At 47.3% G+C, this 17,519-nt stretch overlaps 1 protein-coding gene across 1 annotated transcript in view; it reads right to left on the reverse strand.

Annotated features, from left to right (window-relative positions):
* Positions 1 to 4,510: 4,510 nt before the first annotated feature.
* GIGYF1 (GRB10 interacting GYF protein 1) overlaps positions 4,511 to 17,519 on the reverse strand; it is a 100,328-nt gene continuing 87,319 nt past the window's right edge. Inside the window, exons 17-26 of the mRNA XM_068273856.1 lie at positions 15,294 to 15,389; positions 13,484 to 13,584; positions 12,181 to 12,263; positions 10,323 to 10,454; positions 10,072 to 10,242; positions 9,012 to 9,175; positions 8,776 to 8,924; positions 8,534 to 8,688; positions 7,864 to 7,996; positions 4,511 to 5,479 (exon numbers count right to left, since the gene is read on the reverse strand). Coding sequence (XP_068129957.1) covers positions 5,427 to 5,479; positions 7,864 to 7,996; positions 8,534 to 8,688; positions 8,776 to 8,924; positions 9,012 to 9,175; positions 10,072 to 10,242; positions 10,323 to 10,454; positions 12,181 to 12,263; positions 13,484 to 13,584; positions 15,294 to 15,389 — 1,237 coding nt within the window. The 3' untranslated portion in view covers positions 4,511 to 5,426. The remainder of the gene's footprint in view (positions 5,480 to 7,863; positions 7,997 to 8,533; positions 8,689 to 8,775; positions 8,925 to 9,011; positions 9,176 to 10,071; positions 10,243 to 10,322; positions 10,455 to 12,180; positions 12,264 to 13,483; positions 13,585 to 15,293; positions 15,390 to 17,519) is intronic.

Raw genomic sequence — 17,519 nt, forward strand, 5'->3', positions numbered from 1 at the left:
AAAAAAGGTAGTTTTACTCACCTGCGGCTTCTACCAGCCCACTGCAGAAGTCCTGTGCCCTCGCAGCCACTCACTAACCCTCTGGTCCCTCGCTGCCAGCTAGTTTCGTTTTTGCCAACAGGCCCGGCCACGTGTAGCTTCCTCCGCATTCTGACTGCAATTAGCGCTATTGCGGGCCGCAATGCGTACAAAAATATGTGTTGCCACATATCTATGCGGTGGTAACACGTTGCGGCCCGCAATAGCGCTAATTGCAGTCGGGAATGCGGAGAATGCTACGCGTGGCCAGGCCTGTCGGCAAAAAAGAAACTAGCTGGCATTGGGGGACCAGAGGATTAGTGAGTGGCTGCGAGGGTACAGGACTGCTGCAGGGGGCTGGTAGAAGCCCCAGGTGATTAAAAACTTTTTTTTCTGGCTAAAGTGTCCATTTAATGCTAAGAATTATATTTTATAAGCATTTTACAGGGAAGAAGAAAAAATGAAACCTTCACCATTTCTCAGCTTTCAGCCATTGTAGTTTAAAAATAAAATGTGCTATTGTAGATAAAACAAACATGTTTTATTTGCCCATTTGTCCCGGTTATTACAATGTCTAAATTGTGTCTCGTACAATGTATTGCAATAATATTTTATTTTGGGGTAGGGGTGGAAGGAGTCTAACAACAATAATGTATTTAATCTTTGTATGGTAAGTTTATAATGCTGTATTTGGATGTAGTTTTACTTTTTAGCCACAAGGTGGTGCTATACTAACTCAGTTTTCTAAAAATAGAAAACAGAACCAAGTGTTTTCATGTGTTTACATGTATTTATATACAGGGAGGTAGATAAGCGTGGAAGAAGTTCTTAAGTGGTTCATTTTTTAATTACTGTATTTCAACGAGTACAAAGTTTATGGTAAGTGTACAGTGTGGGGTATAGTACTGTTTCTTAGCGGGGCATATTTTTTAACACAGACTCTGAAGCACCCAGAAACTACACTTATCTGGCATCAGCTAATTCCCGTTGGTGACGGCTAATGGGGGGTTTACTGTATTTGGCGTTAGACCCTGCGCCAGATTTTAATGGTTTTTAGTTTTCGCATATATGGCAATGTTCTTAAAAATGCTCATCTTTTGATAGTTGTCCTTTAGGTATGAGAACACTGACACATAATGTGTTACCATAAGATTCTCTCTGAAATTGACGATGTACCATTCACTCTCCATTGGGTCAAAAGGTGGTTTATTAGAGCACATTGAGGACAGAAAACACGCCCCTTGGGGCGATGGACATTTTTGCGCAGGTAAAAACAAACTGTGTTCACTTCAACCTTTTTAATACTGAAAAATAAGGCAAAATTATCACAGAACAGAGAAAACTGTAGGAATCATCAGGCAAAACAGAGCATGTGGGATATATGCAGGCAGAGGTTCACCCCCCCCCCCCCCTCCCATGCGCCGGCTCGTCTGCGTATACACAGAGCCTGGCTCGACTGCGTATACACAGAGCCTGGCTCGTCTGCGTATACACAGAGCCTGGCTCGTCTGCGTATACACAGAGCCTGGCGAGACTGCGTATACACAGAGCCTGGCTCGTCTGCGTATACACAGAGCCTGGCTCGTCTGCGTATACACAGAGCCTGGCGAGACTGCGTATACACAGAGCCTGGCTCGTCTGCGTATACACAGAGCCTGGCTCGACTGCGTATACACAGAGCCTGGCGAGACTGCGTATACACAGAGCCTGGCGAGACTGCGTATACACAGAGCCTGGCGAGACTGCGTATACACAGAGCCTGGCGAGACTGCGTATACACAGAGCCTGGCGAGACTGCGTATACACAGAGCCTGGCGAGACTGCGTATACACAGAGCCTGGCGAGACTGCGTATACACAGAGCCTGGCGAGACTGCGTATACACAGAGCCTGGCGAGACTGCGTATACACAGAGCCTGGCGAGACTGCGTATACACAGAGCCTGGCGAGACTGCGTATACACAGAGCCTGGCGAGACTGCGTATACACAGAGCCTGGCGAGACTGCGTATACACAGAGCCTGGCGAGACTGCGTATACACAGAGCCTGGCGAGACTGCGTATACACAGAGCCTGGCGAGACTGCGTATACACAGAGCCTGGCGAGACTGCGTATACACAGAGCCTGGCGTGACTGCATATACACAGAGCCTGGCGTGACTGCATATACAGAGCCTGGCGTGACTGCATATACACAGAGCCTGGCGTGACTGCATATACACAGAGCCTGGCGTGACTGCATATACACAGAGCCTAGCGTGACTGCATGTACACAGAGCCTAGCTTGTCTGCATATACACAGAGCCTGGCGTGACTGCATATACAGAGCCTGGCGTGACTGCATATACACAGAGCCTGGCGTGACTGCATATACACAGAGCCTAGCGTGACTGCATGTACACAGAGCCTAGCTTGTCTGCATATACACAGAGCCTAGCTGGTCTGCATATACACACAGAGCCTAGCTGGTCTGCATATACACACAGAGCCCAGCGTGACTGCATATACACACAGAGCCCAGCGTGACTGCATATACACACAGAGCCCAGCGTGACTGCATATACACACAGAGCCCAGCGTGACTGCATATACACACAGAGCCCAGCGTGACTGCATATACACACAGAGCCCAGCGTGACTGCATATACACACAGAGCCCAGCGTGACTGCATATACACACAGAGCCCAGCGTGACTGCATATACACACAGAGCCCAGCGTGACTGCATATACACACAGAGCCCAGCGTGACTGCATATACACACAGAGCCCAGCGTGACTGCATATACACACAGAGCCCAGCGTGACTGCATATACACAGAGCCTGGCTTGTCTGCATATACACAGAGCCCAGCGTGACTGCATATACACAGAGCCTAGCTTGTCTGTATATACGCAGAAGCTCTGGTGGTCTTATGCATTATACATACACTGCTAAGCATGTCCACACACATCTTCATACGTTCAGCTTGAGCCGCATATAAACATATCTGTATTTCATGTACACACATGTGCTGGGTAGAACTGGAGACAGTGCGGCTATGGGGAAGCAATAGGCAAGTGGGTGGGTCATCAGTCACAATGTGTAGAATGGGTTATGAGCAAACCCTACAGAGGGACCAGTAATGGGTGCTAACTGCAGCCCTCAAATATAATCCAGGTCTAGCCAGTACTGAGGGTAATAGTGGACATGTCCTGCACACACGTATTGAAACATATATGTACACCGTATACATTCTGCACAATATACGTATAAGCCATACAAGTAGTGTACCCTCCCCCCCCTTCCATCCCTCCCCCCTCCCAACCTATATACATACAGCGAGCATGAATCACTGTAACCACTCCCAAACATGGGCGCCAACTATTTACACTTCCACAGTGCTAGCGGGCACTGAGGGGGCACGGGGCAGCACAGGAGCTGGATGCCAGCTTCTGCTCTAATACATTCTTGTGGCGGAGATACGTGATACCCACAGCAAAACTTTTTTTTTTTAAGTGTCTCTCGTTTTAGGCATATTAGTATTTTCTTTTTTTTTCCGATTGTAGTTCTATGTACACAGTATAGTTCCACGAAGTCCAGAGAAGACCCCACATCTACTCGACAGGCAGACCTTCGGACTGCCTTAAACACTGCTAGATTATGAGAGCTCCACAAAGGGTTATTTTTGTGGGTGGTCCGATGTAAATCTCTTCACAGTTCAAAGATAAACCCTTTATTTGTAATGCAGAAGGTGTTAACTCCAACATTTCTTTCCATGGGACTGCAGCCATTTCTGATGGACGGCCGTTTCAGGTTTCTCCTCATGAAAATCGGCCAATCCAAGTGGGTTCATAGCGCTGGTCCCCAATTGTCACTGTTTTTTTTGTTTTTTTTTTTAGGAGAAGAAACGCGTGGGGCGATGTAGAGCTGAGGTGTCAACATTAAGGCAACTGCACCGTACACAGCCTCACAGTCCTCTCTCTCCTGTTTCATCAAGTCCAGACTCTGAAAACATCCAACTCCTCCTCGAAACACGTCCGGAGGATCTCTCATCCGATCCTCTGTAGCCACCGGTCCACTTAAGGACATATGTAAACAAAAGCAGAGTAAAAACATTTAACCGGGGACAACGGGAGAAAAAAAATCCTCTACTCCACACTTCCAAGAAAATCGGATTAATAAGAGCAGGTACCATGTCCTTAAACAAGAAATGAAATTCAAAAAAAAAAAATTAAAATAAAAAACCACAACAAAATGAAGGCAGGGTGCGAACCTCCATAAAAAAAGAAAAAACAAACACTGACAGAAAAGGCCCAAAACTAAACTATGTAGAAACCCAATGATGTTGGATAACTAGGCGCCTGAAGTCCTGAAACGCCAGAGTAGGTATTCTGCTCCAGAACAGATCCTTCATGGGATTCAGTTATTTTTGGGCCTAAGGCGGCTTATGTTCAAAGAAGCAAGTGCATCCTTTTTGTAATGGAGAGGGGGCTGAAACAAAAAAAGTATGAGTTCAAAAGGGGAAAGTTTTATTTTTCTGCAATTTTTAGTAACAAAAACAAAATGCAAGGTTTTACAAGTGTGCAAAAAAATAACCATTTAAAAAAATGCAGATTTCCCCCCCTCCCCAAATTGCTAAGTGCATTCTTCAAGTTTTGGTGGATCATCTCCTCAACCCTCCCCAACACAACAGGGAACTCAAAGCTGAGCTTCTTAAACTTTGCAAAAGCGCTGAAAACTTTTTTTTTTTTTTTTTTAACTTTTGTAGAATTTTTTTTTGTTTTTTATATTTTATTTTTTTTCTAAACAAAATAGATTTTGGAAAAAAATATTTGAAGAAAAAAGTGTTTTTTTTTTGGCTGTATTTTTTCCAAAATATTTTTTTTCTTAAGAGATCCGCTGTCGGAATACTTAACTTTTTGATACAAAAACAAAAGGAAAAAAAAATGTTCAGAAACTGTCAAGTTAAAAAAAAATGCTGAAAGAAAAACAAAAATGCCAAAACACGATGTTATACTAGTAGCAAACAGTCAAAGTCGATAAATCCAGTTTTTCCCCCTCCTTTTGGGGTTTTTTTTTCTTACATTTTTCTTAGATTAAAAAACAAAAACAAAAAAGAAAAAAAAAACTGAATGAAGAAAACAAGGAATTCAGATTTTTTTTTTTTGATCAGTTCCTGTAAAGTGCATTGTATAAGGTGCTTTAAAATGAGTGCATTATGTTTAAGGGGAGTGGGGGGAGGGAACAGGGTGTTGCTCCCCCCAATCTCCCTGGCTCTGGGCTGGGGTAAACCCCACCCCCTTCCTCCTCTCCCAGTCTCTGGCCTCCCCTTACAAAAAAGGGGAGGCATAAAGTTTGCAGTGCAGTAAAACCGCAATAAAATGCGGCGGGTGAAGAAAAAGATGGCGTCAGAGGGAAGAGACGCGCCTCAGTAGTCATCTATAGCCTCCATCTCGTTCGGGGAGCCATGAAGAGAGTAACCTGCAGATGAAACAAAACAAGTGGAAAACATGGTTCTGTACTGCATTTTGGTAAACTGTAACAAGTAGTAATTAGCTCATGCTTCAAAAAACCAAAACAGTCATTTTATCCTTAAACAGCACAAATAAGGATGTGATATTTACAACTCCTCCAGCTTATTGGCCTGGCATTTGGTGGAAGCACTTTGAGACGGAGGGGGACACTGGAGGCACAGTGTTCTGACTTGCATACAAATTAAGTTAAGAACAAATCTACAGTCCCCTGTGATAGTCTAAAAACATCACACAGCTGTGCTCATAAGTTTACATACCTTTGGATCGTATGGAATGTACACCATTCATCAAGGAAAACATGAGTAATCAGGCAAAATATCTCCCTCTCTAACCTCCTGAGCAGTATGCCTGACACTGTGTTGGGAATGCCGCTTCTGATGTTTTGCTGGCCTCAGGTGCCCCCCAGTGTAAATTCTAATAGCTTTAGTGGCTTTATTACAAGTTAGCTAGTACTAGGCTAGCTTGTTTAGGTGGCTGGCACCCCCCGATCCCCCAATCCAGCCACTTACACATTACCCAGCCTGGTTCCAGTGATCGGCGCAGCCTCCCCATACAACTCCGGTCTTCTGTATGGGGAGGATCGGGACTGCGCATGACGTCATGTACGATCCTCCCCATAAAGAACAGAGATGTGCGGGGAGGCTGTGCGATCACTGGATAGAGGCCAGGTAATGTATATAGTGGCTCTATCGAAAGGGATCAGGGGGTGATCGGGGGGGTGCCGGCGACCTAAACAAGCTAGCCTAGAGCTAGCTAACTTGTAATAAGGCCACTAAACCTATTAGATGTACACTGGGGGACTCAGGTTAGCAAAACCTCCTGATGGCGTAATGCTCAGGGGGTTAATGGGATTCAAATTACACTATAAGACATCTCAAAATAACAGTTGGCCCAAAAAAAAACTCACAAGAAAAAGTGAATTGCATATGGGCCTGTGCTGGATATGAGCAGATATAGCAGCCTGTGACAGCCACTCCAGGGCGTACGAGAGGTATCGGCGCTGGAGACTTGGGCGCAGGATTCAGCCGGTATATGGCTGAAACTGCTGCCGCAAAAGTCCCGGCCGTATTAAAAATACTATTCCCCCTCCAGGCAGTCATGGATAGTGGGGAATGAAATAATTCGGCTTCCAGCTATTGCTGGGTTTTCTCTTTCTGGTTCCATTTTTGGACCCAGGCGTGGTCAACACAGATGTTTGTTTTATCTCTATTCGAATGCCCACAGAGGCCTATTTTGAACCTTTTCTCTCCTCCACAAACTTGCTTAACCATTGAAATATCAAGGATAAGCCACATGGATTTCATACAGATATGACAAGGCCCCAGGATGTCAATTTAAATGTCTAAATATAGTGTTAGCCGTAAAGCATCACTGATGTAGGTCATTATGTCCTCCATACCTTGGACTGTGTTATGGTTATACAGCACAGTCCCCGTTATCCGGAACAGAGGAATCCAGAAGTCTCAGATAACCAGCAGCCTGAGAGGGGGTAACGGGTAGAACTTTTCTAATTTGCAGAATTTTCCACAGCAGAAGCAACTTACCCATCCTGTGGGCGCCGGAGGCCAGGTAAGCTGCTTCTGCTGCACAGGGAGGGGGGTGGTTAGTGTTAATTTTGGCCAGTTGCTCAAGCAATGGGCAAGCACAGGTATCTGGCCTCAGGCAATATCTGCCTGTACTCTATACTGGGGATATTGCTGTATTTCTCAATTTTGTTGCATACATTGCAAGTTTTTGTCAGATATCCCTTTTCATTGTTGTCTACGTCCTTTGATAATGCCATCAAAATTGAGTGTTACAAAAAACAAAACAAAGACAGAACTGTGTGATAAGAAATGGCTTTGTCACAACCACTATGAATAAATTTTTTTGGGGCATGGCTATTCATATTTTCTATGAAAGAAAGCCAGACATTTCAAATTCTGCCAGGGTGTGAACATTTTTTATGCACAACTGATCACATGCAGTGTTAGAAACTCACGGACTCACAAGGAGAGCAGGCACTGCGCTGTTTTCACTCCAATGGGATGCCAACTAGTGTTGATGTTCAAAACCGGGTTTGTTTATTGGGAAACCGGGATTTTGTTGTACAACCCCACCTCCGCACACAAGCTAGTGGTGCTTCAGTCCAAGTCAGAAGGAGAATGCATTAGAGTCAAGAAAAGCACAACGTGGACCGAAACCCTCTCCACTTTTGGGGGTTCTATGGTGTATGGCATAACCTGGGTTTCCGAACAAAGAAACCCGGATTCGAACACCGTAATGCCAACTCTTTTTTACTTTTTAAGACAAACATTTAACACGAGAGGTTCCATATTTCTGGTTACCCACCTAGGATGCTGGGGTCCGAGTGTAACATCTGTATCCGTCTCTTCATCTTGTTACTCTGTACATCGTATCCGCTGCCTGGCTTGGAATTCTGGGATGCTGGAAACATGGAGGGAGCCATCCAGGCAGCTTCCTGCTGAAACGAAGAAGGAAGAAACTGAGCCAATCACAATTGTCATTTCAAACAACACATGACCGTGCTTTATGGGTGTTCCGGTACAATGGTACTGCTATGCTCAATGCGGTGAATGGCAAACTAAAAACTCACTCATTTTTCAGATATTATCACTGTTGTGAGAATAGTGTGGGAGAGCAGAGGGACGTAAAAAAAAGAGTGGGAAGGGTCTGGAAGCAAGAGTACAGACATGTGTTGGTAGGACTAAGATGTAAAAATGTGGGTGGGGTTAAGGAAGAGAGGGCAAAGCGTTGCAAAAGTGTGGGCAAGGCAAAGAGTAAAAGTAATGCAAGTGTGGGCGGGGCTGAAAGTAAAAGGATGTAAAGTGTGGGCGGGGCTGAAAGTAAAAGGATGTAAAGTGTGGGTGGGGCCAAAAGTAGAGGGATCATTAAAATGTGGGCGAGGTCTGCTGCGTTCCCTGCTGCTCCCCAACAGGGAACGTTCAGATGACAAGAAGGGAATGCTGTGTGTATTAATTCTTCAGCAAGAACAGCTTACCTGCTGCCGCTGGCTGGCTTTGTACTTTGCTCTCCGTTCTAAAAACTGCTTAGCAAATTCTTTGGCTTCAAGCGTTTCCCCAAGACAGGAGCGGATAAAATCGTGAACGTCATACGGAGACTCCAGCTCCTTCAGAAAGGCCACCAGCGTGGGGACTGCGGGGGAGATACATGCGGAGGTCACATACGGTTAAGAGGACACACAGAAACATACACGTGGTCGGTAGTTAAGACGAGTCTCACCGTCCAGGTTGTTGGACGTATTGATCATGTGTAACATCTGTTCACACCACTGAGTGAATCCATCCGACGGTTTGATTCCCTGAAGGAGTTTCAAGAGCTTTTCTTCTTCGTCCGTCTTCTTGCGCCGAGCACTGACGCCATACGTATCTCTGAAATACGCAAGACAACCATAGAGGGAGTGAGTAGCGGACGACAGTAAAGAGGAAGTAACGAGACAGGAAGCAGGGTAGACTCACGTCAGCGATGGGCTGCTACGGCTGTTCCTCAGACCTCGGGAACTCGCTCCACTCTTCATGCTTTCCTCCCAAGGGCTCTTCTCTAGCCCTCCCCACAGAGAGCCAGAGTCAGACCCCCACTGGGAGGAAGAGATGGGGTTACCAGACATTCCCAGACCGCCATGCTGAAAGAGAGTCACAAGTAAGCAAGGAGATGACACAACTGCGACCACCGCTCTTCTGCTCACTTGTAAAGCTCTGCACGATTACTGACAAGCCCACTTCCACAGTTAAACCTCCCCAGCCTCATTTCCCATTCCTCAGAGCTCCCTGGCAGCACCCCCCCCCCCCCCAACTCCGCTTCCGCATTCACCAGCTGCACTCTTTACTTAGTGCTCCCCTGGTGGTGTTAGGCCACACTTCCCATTCCCCAACCATGCTACCCACCCGCACTTCCCATTCCTCAGTGCTCCCCAACTGCACCCCCCATTTTCCCACAGCCCCCCCCCCCCCCCCCCCGGCACTGGGACGGCGACTGAGCGGAGCAGTTAGCGTGGGACAGACAGCTGCAAGGGGCTGGAGGAAGCCCCAGGTCAGTAAATCAGATTTGCTATTAAAAAAAACTTTGCCTGATCATTCCTTTAAGGGAATATTCTCTTAGTTTTCAAACTACAACAGAACAGCTGAACACAGAACCCTATGATTCTCACAGTACTCTAACATTGCTGTCTCCGCTCTCTAGAAATCATCTGAAGAGTCCATAAACAAGTAAAATACCGACACCTACATTTTGTGCTGAAAAGCAGCACAGAATATCAGGTTTCTGCACAGAGCTACAGACCCTATGAATTCCTGAATCCCCATTGCTCCACGCTGCCAGACTGCAGGGCTGCCCATTCTTTCCACGCTGCACGGCTGCCCACTGCTTACAACGCTGCGTGCCAGCTGCCCATTGCTTACCACGCTGTCAGACTGCCCATTCTTACCACGCTGCCAGACTGCAGGGCTGCCCATTGTTTACCACGCTGCGTGTCGGCAGCCCATTGCTAACTACGCTGCGGGCCACCTGCTCATTGCTTACCACGCTGCGGGCCGGCTGCCCTCTCTGCTTCAGAAGCTGCCCCTCTCTCTCTTGCATTTCCAGCATGGCCTTCAGAGACACCTTGTTGTGAGCAGCCCACATCTGAGGGGATGGCGCTGACTGCCCGCTTTGCTGGATGAGTTTCAGAATCAATTCCTGATGTTGGCGGGACTGGGAAAGAATAAGAAGATGAGCACACGACAGGACTGAGTGTGGGGAGAAGATGCAGTAGCTGAAAGCTGAGAAGTCACCTGCTTCCTCCGATACATCTCCTCTTCCTGGTCTCTCCTCTTCTGCTCCTCCTGTCTCCTCTTCTCTTCCCTCCGCTTCCTCTCCTCCTCCTCGCGCTTAGCCCTGAGTTCTGCCTCTCTTCGCTCCTGCAACTAGAGGACAAGGCATAAATTACAGCAGTGCTCCTCCTGAGGGGAAGGGGGGGGGGGCGCTCTATGGGCAAGTAGAATAAGCAGAGATAAAGCACACCTCATCTAGTAAAAAAACAAAAGTAGGACGGGGTGGGGATGATTATTACTTATCTTGGGCTTCTTCCCTAGTGTGTCAGGTCCATCAGTGTCCTCTTGGTCCCCTCCGTTGCCCCACTGCCAACTCAGAAATATCTGCGACTGGAATTCTAGTCGCACTGACTGTGCATGCCTCCATGATTTGCTCCCGTCAGGAGCGCTCTGCACATGCGCGCTTCTCAAAAGAATAAACCATGCATGTGCAGAACGCTCCCAGTGACAAGAGTGAGATTGTAGTGGCCCGATTATAGACCGCACATGCTCAGTCAGTGCCACTGGGGTTGCAGTCGTAGATATTTCAGAGTAGGCACTGGGGCAACGGAGGGGCCCGAGAGGATGTGGAGGAACCTGGCACACTATGAGGGCTGGAAAGAGCCCCAGGTAAGTAGAAATACCCCTTTTTTTCCGGTTTAGGTGTGCTTTAAGCCACTCAGAAAAGTTTAAAGCAAACTTGTGAATCTAGCATAACAAACAAAATGTTTAATTCTGAGCATTTTGTGTCCACCTGAACGTATATTTTAGGCATACTGAACTTGATGAAGCAGGTGCAGCCCACGAAACGACGTTACACAGGCAAAGTCTGATTGCTGTCCACTAGTGCAGCCCTTTCCTGGAGGAAAGAAACTTCCTTTCCTTACTAAGTTCTAGAGATAGAGTTTCGTATCTCCAGGTGCAGAGATCTTACGCTGGCCATACACCATACAATCCTGACTGTGCAATCATACACACAGCTATCTGGTATAAAAGACAATAATGACAAGTGACTGGGAATACTCTGAAGGATTTAGTATGATCCTCTATCGCATGGAAGTGGTAAAATTGGAAAAGATTGTGCAAACAAGATTGTATGGTGTATGGTTCAGCTTCAGGCCACTAATTAGTACCCTCTAGAAGGGGCACCACAGCCCCAATTAGTTCCATAAGGATGATCGACTGGCAGGGCATGGTTTAACTTCCCAGGAAAAGCAATAGGAGCTGGTCCATCCCTTTCTGGCAGTCATAAACCTGCGGGTAGAATAATCTGCCCCACTTTTCCCTACAAGGTAACATTGGCCACTAGTGTTGGTGCATTCTGTGAGCCTGACTCCTCATGCATGTGCACCGCAGCAGGGAGTGTAACTCACCCTTCTGAATGACTGTGTGCTGCCCTTGACGTCACGTTCCAGTTCTCACATACTTCCTCCCACAGAAGGAAGTATCGGAGAGATGGAATGCGACATGGAGGGAAGCGCTAAGAGTGAGTTTGGAAAAAGGTTCCGAATTCAAATATGCCGAATGCACCAACACTATCTGCTACCGACTGACATCGTAATGTATGAAGCTCACAATCTATATCAGGCTTTCTTAACCAGGGTTCCTGGAGGACTCTGCAGGGGTTCCTCCAGGTGCAAAAAATATTTGCAGTGGTTTCTTTGAGATCCAACAATTATTTGCAGGGTTCATCCAGGGTAAAAAGGTTGAGAAAGGCTGCTCTATATGCTGGATTACTAAATACGGGATAACGAGACACGCCCTCTTGTGGAATATTTTATACCTGCATGCTACACGACAATATCCCATATATCTGCACACAGCACACCCACTCACTGACCTTCTGTTGCAGTTGCAGCTGCTCCAATATTGGCCCCTGAGATACAGCTGTGACTGGCAGGTCCCACAGATTGGTGTCCGCACCTTAGACAAGAGAGCAGAGTTAGGGATTCATAGCAGCATCAGTGAGGGACACAGCAGATCAGATGCTAGGACTGAAGTTATTCGCACATTACAAACATTATGCAGACGTGATAAGCAACGTCAGAACATTGAGCCCAGGATCATGAGGATGGTACTGGCCTGTAAAGGTGTGTGTGTACGCGCGCGCGCACGCACGCACGCACGCACGCACGCACGCACGCACACACACACACACACACACACACACACACACACACACACACACACACACACACACACACACACACACACACACACACACACTTATTGTAGGGCAACAGCTCAGGATGAGTGCTGTACAAACTCATAGCTAGCCTATAGGCTAGAGATGCATCTATTGGTATGGAGAGGACAGGACAGAGTTGAGCACAATGGAGTGACCTCCCGGCAGATAGGGTGGCTGGAAAATGTGCCGGGGTAAAGGAGGGTGATAGATTTCTACGGTTACTAAAGAATTTGTATGCGACTTTGGGAGACCGTGTACACACACTACATTCTACTGGGCAGATGCCTTGGCTGAGCGTTGTCTAGCGAGTATACACAGCTTGAGTGCTAACTGGAGGATGTCCCTCTGGGAGTGAATAAAACGTATAGGAAGTTCCACTCTGCAAGCAATTTGTCTTTCACGTTGGCGTCCATCTACTTTAGGGGACCCAGCAGGAAGCCTCATAGGGAAATTCCACCAACGTGGGTATGTTGGCGTCAAAATCTTGGACTTTTAGATTTCAGATGGGTTGTAGTAAACTACGCCCAGGCTGTGCAGCCAATCACAACTTTTTATTTGTGCAGTAGAGGGTGCTGTGATTGAAATATTTGCATGTTGGTATAAGATCGTCATCCAGATGACATCATCCATGTGTGACATGACAGGGAGCACCATGCTGCACATACAGCAAGAGCTAAGTGTTTATAATCCTCCGAAATAATTCATGAAGTGTAATGTATGCTTCATGTATTGCTGGGAAACCACTCTACGCTTTTAATATTATAACTGCATGGTGCAACCCCCCCCCCCCCCCCTTCAATTACATCAAGAACTGATGGGAAGTAGATCTGATGGGAAGTAGAAGTTATACCACTTATGGCTATGCAAAGACCAAGCACGCATAATCCACCACCCTTCCCTGCAGATCAGCCCCAGCCGATAATAGACCAGAGAGAGGCTCAATGCTGGGACTTACCTGCAGTCTGTGTGTTTGAGGTATTTAGATCCCACATGGATCCATTGTCTGGCACAGAGAGAGATCTGTTCACTGAGGGGAGGAGGGGAGCATCAGAACTTCTGCAGAGGAAAGAGAAAAACATGAATGACCAGCAGCTGCTAGAAAACATGCTGCTTGTGACATGACAAAAACCTCCTCCAGCTCATCCAATAAGAGAACTAAACCTCCTCCGCATCACATCAAATACCATTACTGTATATGTAAGATGGGATTGGCTGATTCTAATCAAATCTGTTGCAGTAGTGCGGGTATCTGCAATCTCAGCTGCCTGGAACACACAAACCTACATCTGAGGAAGAGAGCCCAGTCTCAGCTCAATGATCATAAACTTATGATATAATGAATTGTTTGAACTTTAAAGTGTGTGGCTGGATAGTGTGCGGGTTAAGGGTTCTGCCTTTGACATGGGAGACCAGGGCTTAAATCCTGGCTATGGTCAGTGCCTATTCAGTAAGGAGTTCAAGGCAAGACTCCCTAACACTGCAGGGTGGCCTCCTGAACGCATCCTTGTGGCGTCAGCTCTTGAGTGCTTTGAGTCCGACAAGAGAAAAGCGCTATACAAAATCTTCGGATTATTATAATTAAAGTGTACCTGATCTCAGGCATATTTATACTTACCTGGGGCTTCCTCCAGCCTCATGAGGTGTGATTGCTCCTTCAAAGTTCTCGCTGGCTGTGCGCTTGTCCTGGAATCAGCCTTGGTAATCTGGCCAGGCGTGGGCTTTTGTTCCCCTGGGTAGGAGCACAGGCACAGAATACCCCCCTAGGACGTAAGCGGGCATGCGAAGAAGAGCGCGACCAGGCCGATTACAGGACATCCGAGAAGCTGGCGAGGACAGGGAGGTAGCGATTGCATCTCATGGGGCTGGAGGAAGCCCGAGATAAGTATAAATATGCCTAAACAGCTGATCTCGGGTTCATGTTAACTTAAAGTCACATGACCAGGAAAAGAAGAGGGGCACAGGAAGGAGGAGACGCGCTGCATAAAGCACCGCACCCAGGAGGACATGCGCCAGTCGGACAGGTGGGGGAGGGGGGCTTAGAGAGGCTGGCAGCCGTGGCTCCACACATTTTGAATTGATTTCATGCTGAAATCGATCCAAAATCTGTGAGTAGTTTGAGGGCATCCAATAGATCCCTCTCTGATTGGATTTGATCGAAGAGGGATCTATCTGATGGTGGATCTGGCAGCCACCTATCAGTGTATGCCCCCTTTACACCATACCTCGCTTGCTCTACCTCCAGATTTCTGTGAGCTGCTTTACCAGGAAGGAAAGGTTCAAAGTGTCAGGAGCGATCTTAAGACCCGCTACCTAAATACACTCCCCAAATCACAGAGCTAGTGCGTTGGCGGACGGACATCTAAAGGTGGCCACTAATGATCCAATGTGTTTCATCCAATCTTACCATTACTATGTAATATAAAGGACTGCCTAAATATTCTATTCAAGATATTCATTCATTTTACCCCATACTACATTTAGTAAAATTGGATGAAAAAGACTGGAACACTAGTGGCCACCTTTAGATACGCCTGCCTCTTCCATCAAACAGGCTGCAAATCCTTCAAAAAGGCTGGGATTGTCATCAGGTGAACTAAATCTACGTGGTTTGGTGGAGGGAGAGCTTGTATCTAGGTGAAATCTGATTTGTCCTGCAGCTTTCTTCATGACTTTGGAAAGGAAAGAAATAAAACCAGAGTGATAGCAAACGCAAGACACCACTGTGCAAATATCCCTGCAGTGCCCACAACAGCAGATTTGGGTACCTGGACTTTGAAGGGTTCAGTTGCTGGAGGAACAGTGTCAATTGCTGTTGCTGCTGAGGAGTCAGATCTCCAGTTTTCTGCTGGGGGTACTGCTGTCTGTGAGAGCCAGAGACAAAGGATTGTGATTGGACAGCAAAGGTGGCTTTAAAGAGCATTTCTAAGAGACAAGATGGAGGGTGGTCTATAGCAGGAGTGATACCCAGGAAGACCAGATGGAGGGTGGTGTACAGCAGGAGTGATACCCAGGAAGACCAGATGGAGGGTGGACTACCGCAGGTGTGATACCCAGGAAGACCAGATGGAGGGTGGTGTACAGCAGGAGTGATACCCAGGAAGACCAGATGGAGGGTGGTGTATAGCAGGAGTGATACCCAGGAAGACCAGATGAAGGGTGGTGTACAGCAGGAGTGATACCCAGGAAGACCAGATGGAGGGTGGTCTATAGCAGGAGTGATACCCAGGAAGACCAGATGAAGGGTGGTGTACAGCAGGAGTGATACCCAGGAAGACCAGATGAAGGGTGGTGTACAGCAGGAGTGATACCCAGGAAGACCAGATGAAGGGTGGTGTACAGCAGGAGTGATACCCAGGAAGACCAGATGGAGGGTGGTGTACAGGAGTGATACCCAGGAAGACCAGATGGAGGGTGGTGTACAGCAGGAGTGATACCCAGGAAGACCAGATGGAGGGTGGACTACCGCAGGTGTGATGCTCAGGAAGACAAGATGGAGGGTGGCCTACACAGGGCCGATGTAAGCCACACGAGAGCCACTGTGCAAAAGTAATTTGGGGAGCCCCTGCACCCCCAGCAAAGTTTTCCCCGGGGCCCCGCTCCCCCAGATGGTCTTCCGCTGACTGCTCGCCATGGACCCTGCAGGTCCCGTAGCTGAGCTGCCTTGTAGTAAATCGCCTATCCCGACGGCGTCTCCTTTTCGATTTCCATCTTCAGCCACACAGCCTGCGTCTTCTTCATCCGGCGCATGTTATGTGTAAATAACATAGGCATACAGAGGATGCTGGCAGCGTGGCTGAAGACAGAGATCGGAAAGGGGCAGCCGCCGGGATAGGGAAGTTACTACAAGGCAGCTTAGCTACGAAACATACGGAGGACACCTGGAAGGCCTTATGGTGTGGAGGCCCCTGGAGTGGTTGAAGCCCATGGGCAATTTCCTCCTTTGCCTCAATGGCAGCACCGGCCCGGGGTCTACAGCAGGTTCACACCTGGGAAGACAAGGAGGGTAGCCTGCATCAGGTGTGATGCCCATGAAGACAAGATAGAGGATGATCTACTCTACAGCAGGTGTGATGCCCATGAAGACGGGATGGAAGTTGGTCTACAGCAGGTGTGATGCTGGAAAATGGGATGGAGGGTGGTCTACAGCAAAAGTGATGCCAGGAGGATGGGATGGAGGGGGGTTCAAAGCAGGAGTGATGCCAGAAGATGGGATGGAGGGTGGTCCACAGCAGGAGTGATGCCAGAAGATGGGAGGGAAGGTGGTGTACAGCAGGAGTGATGCCAGAAGATGGGATGGAAGGTGGTCTACAGTAGGTGGTACTAAGGTATACAAGATAGCTGTTGGTCTACAGTACGTGTGATACCAAAAAAAGACAAGATGTTGAGAAACACAAAGAGGGTGTTTTTTTTTTCTAAAGAGAACAGGAAGGAAGACTTCCAATCAGAGGAGAAACAAAGATCATTTTGTCAGATGGACAACAGTCTAAAGCCTGCAAGATACTGAGAGGAGTTCAGCCTACGAGATGGGTGCTGTCTGATGTACTACGCAAGTGCATGCACATAGGGATACGTCTTCTGACAGAGGTATTTTTTCCAATTGATAAATTCATGAAAGCTGCAATCAGCTGAAGAGATTGTACCTATACAGCAGGACGGCCACTTTTAAAATGACCATTATTTACCAGCACATTCGTGGCACATAAATAGAACTCATAATGTACCCAGACCTGACCGATACATTATAGAGGTTGCAGGAAATGAATATTTTATACTGGAAAGCAGTGGCATTTGTTACTCACGCCCAGTTCATCACTTACCTGTGCAGTAGCTCACAGTGGCACTGAAATTCCATGTGGCCACTGCTTAACAATTGTCAAACAGTCTTGGTTAGGTTTTCAAACAGTCGCAAGGGCAGAACTAGCGGCATGACAACGGTTTCTAATGCAAATGAGTGGGGCTTTTCCTGCCAGTTTAGGAAATATACAAGTGTG

The sequence above is a fragment of the Hyperolius riggenbachi genome, chromosome 3 (genome assembly GCF_040937935.1).
Source record: "Hyperolius riggenbachi isolate aHypRig1 chromosome 3, aHypRig1.pri, whole genome shotgun sequence".
NCBI classification, from domain to species: domain Eukaryota; kingdom Metazoa; phylum Chordata; class Amphibia; order Anura; family Hyperoliidae; genus Hyperolius; species Hyperolius riggenbachi.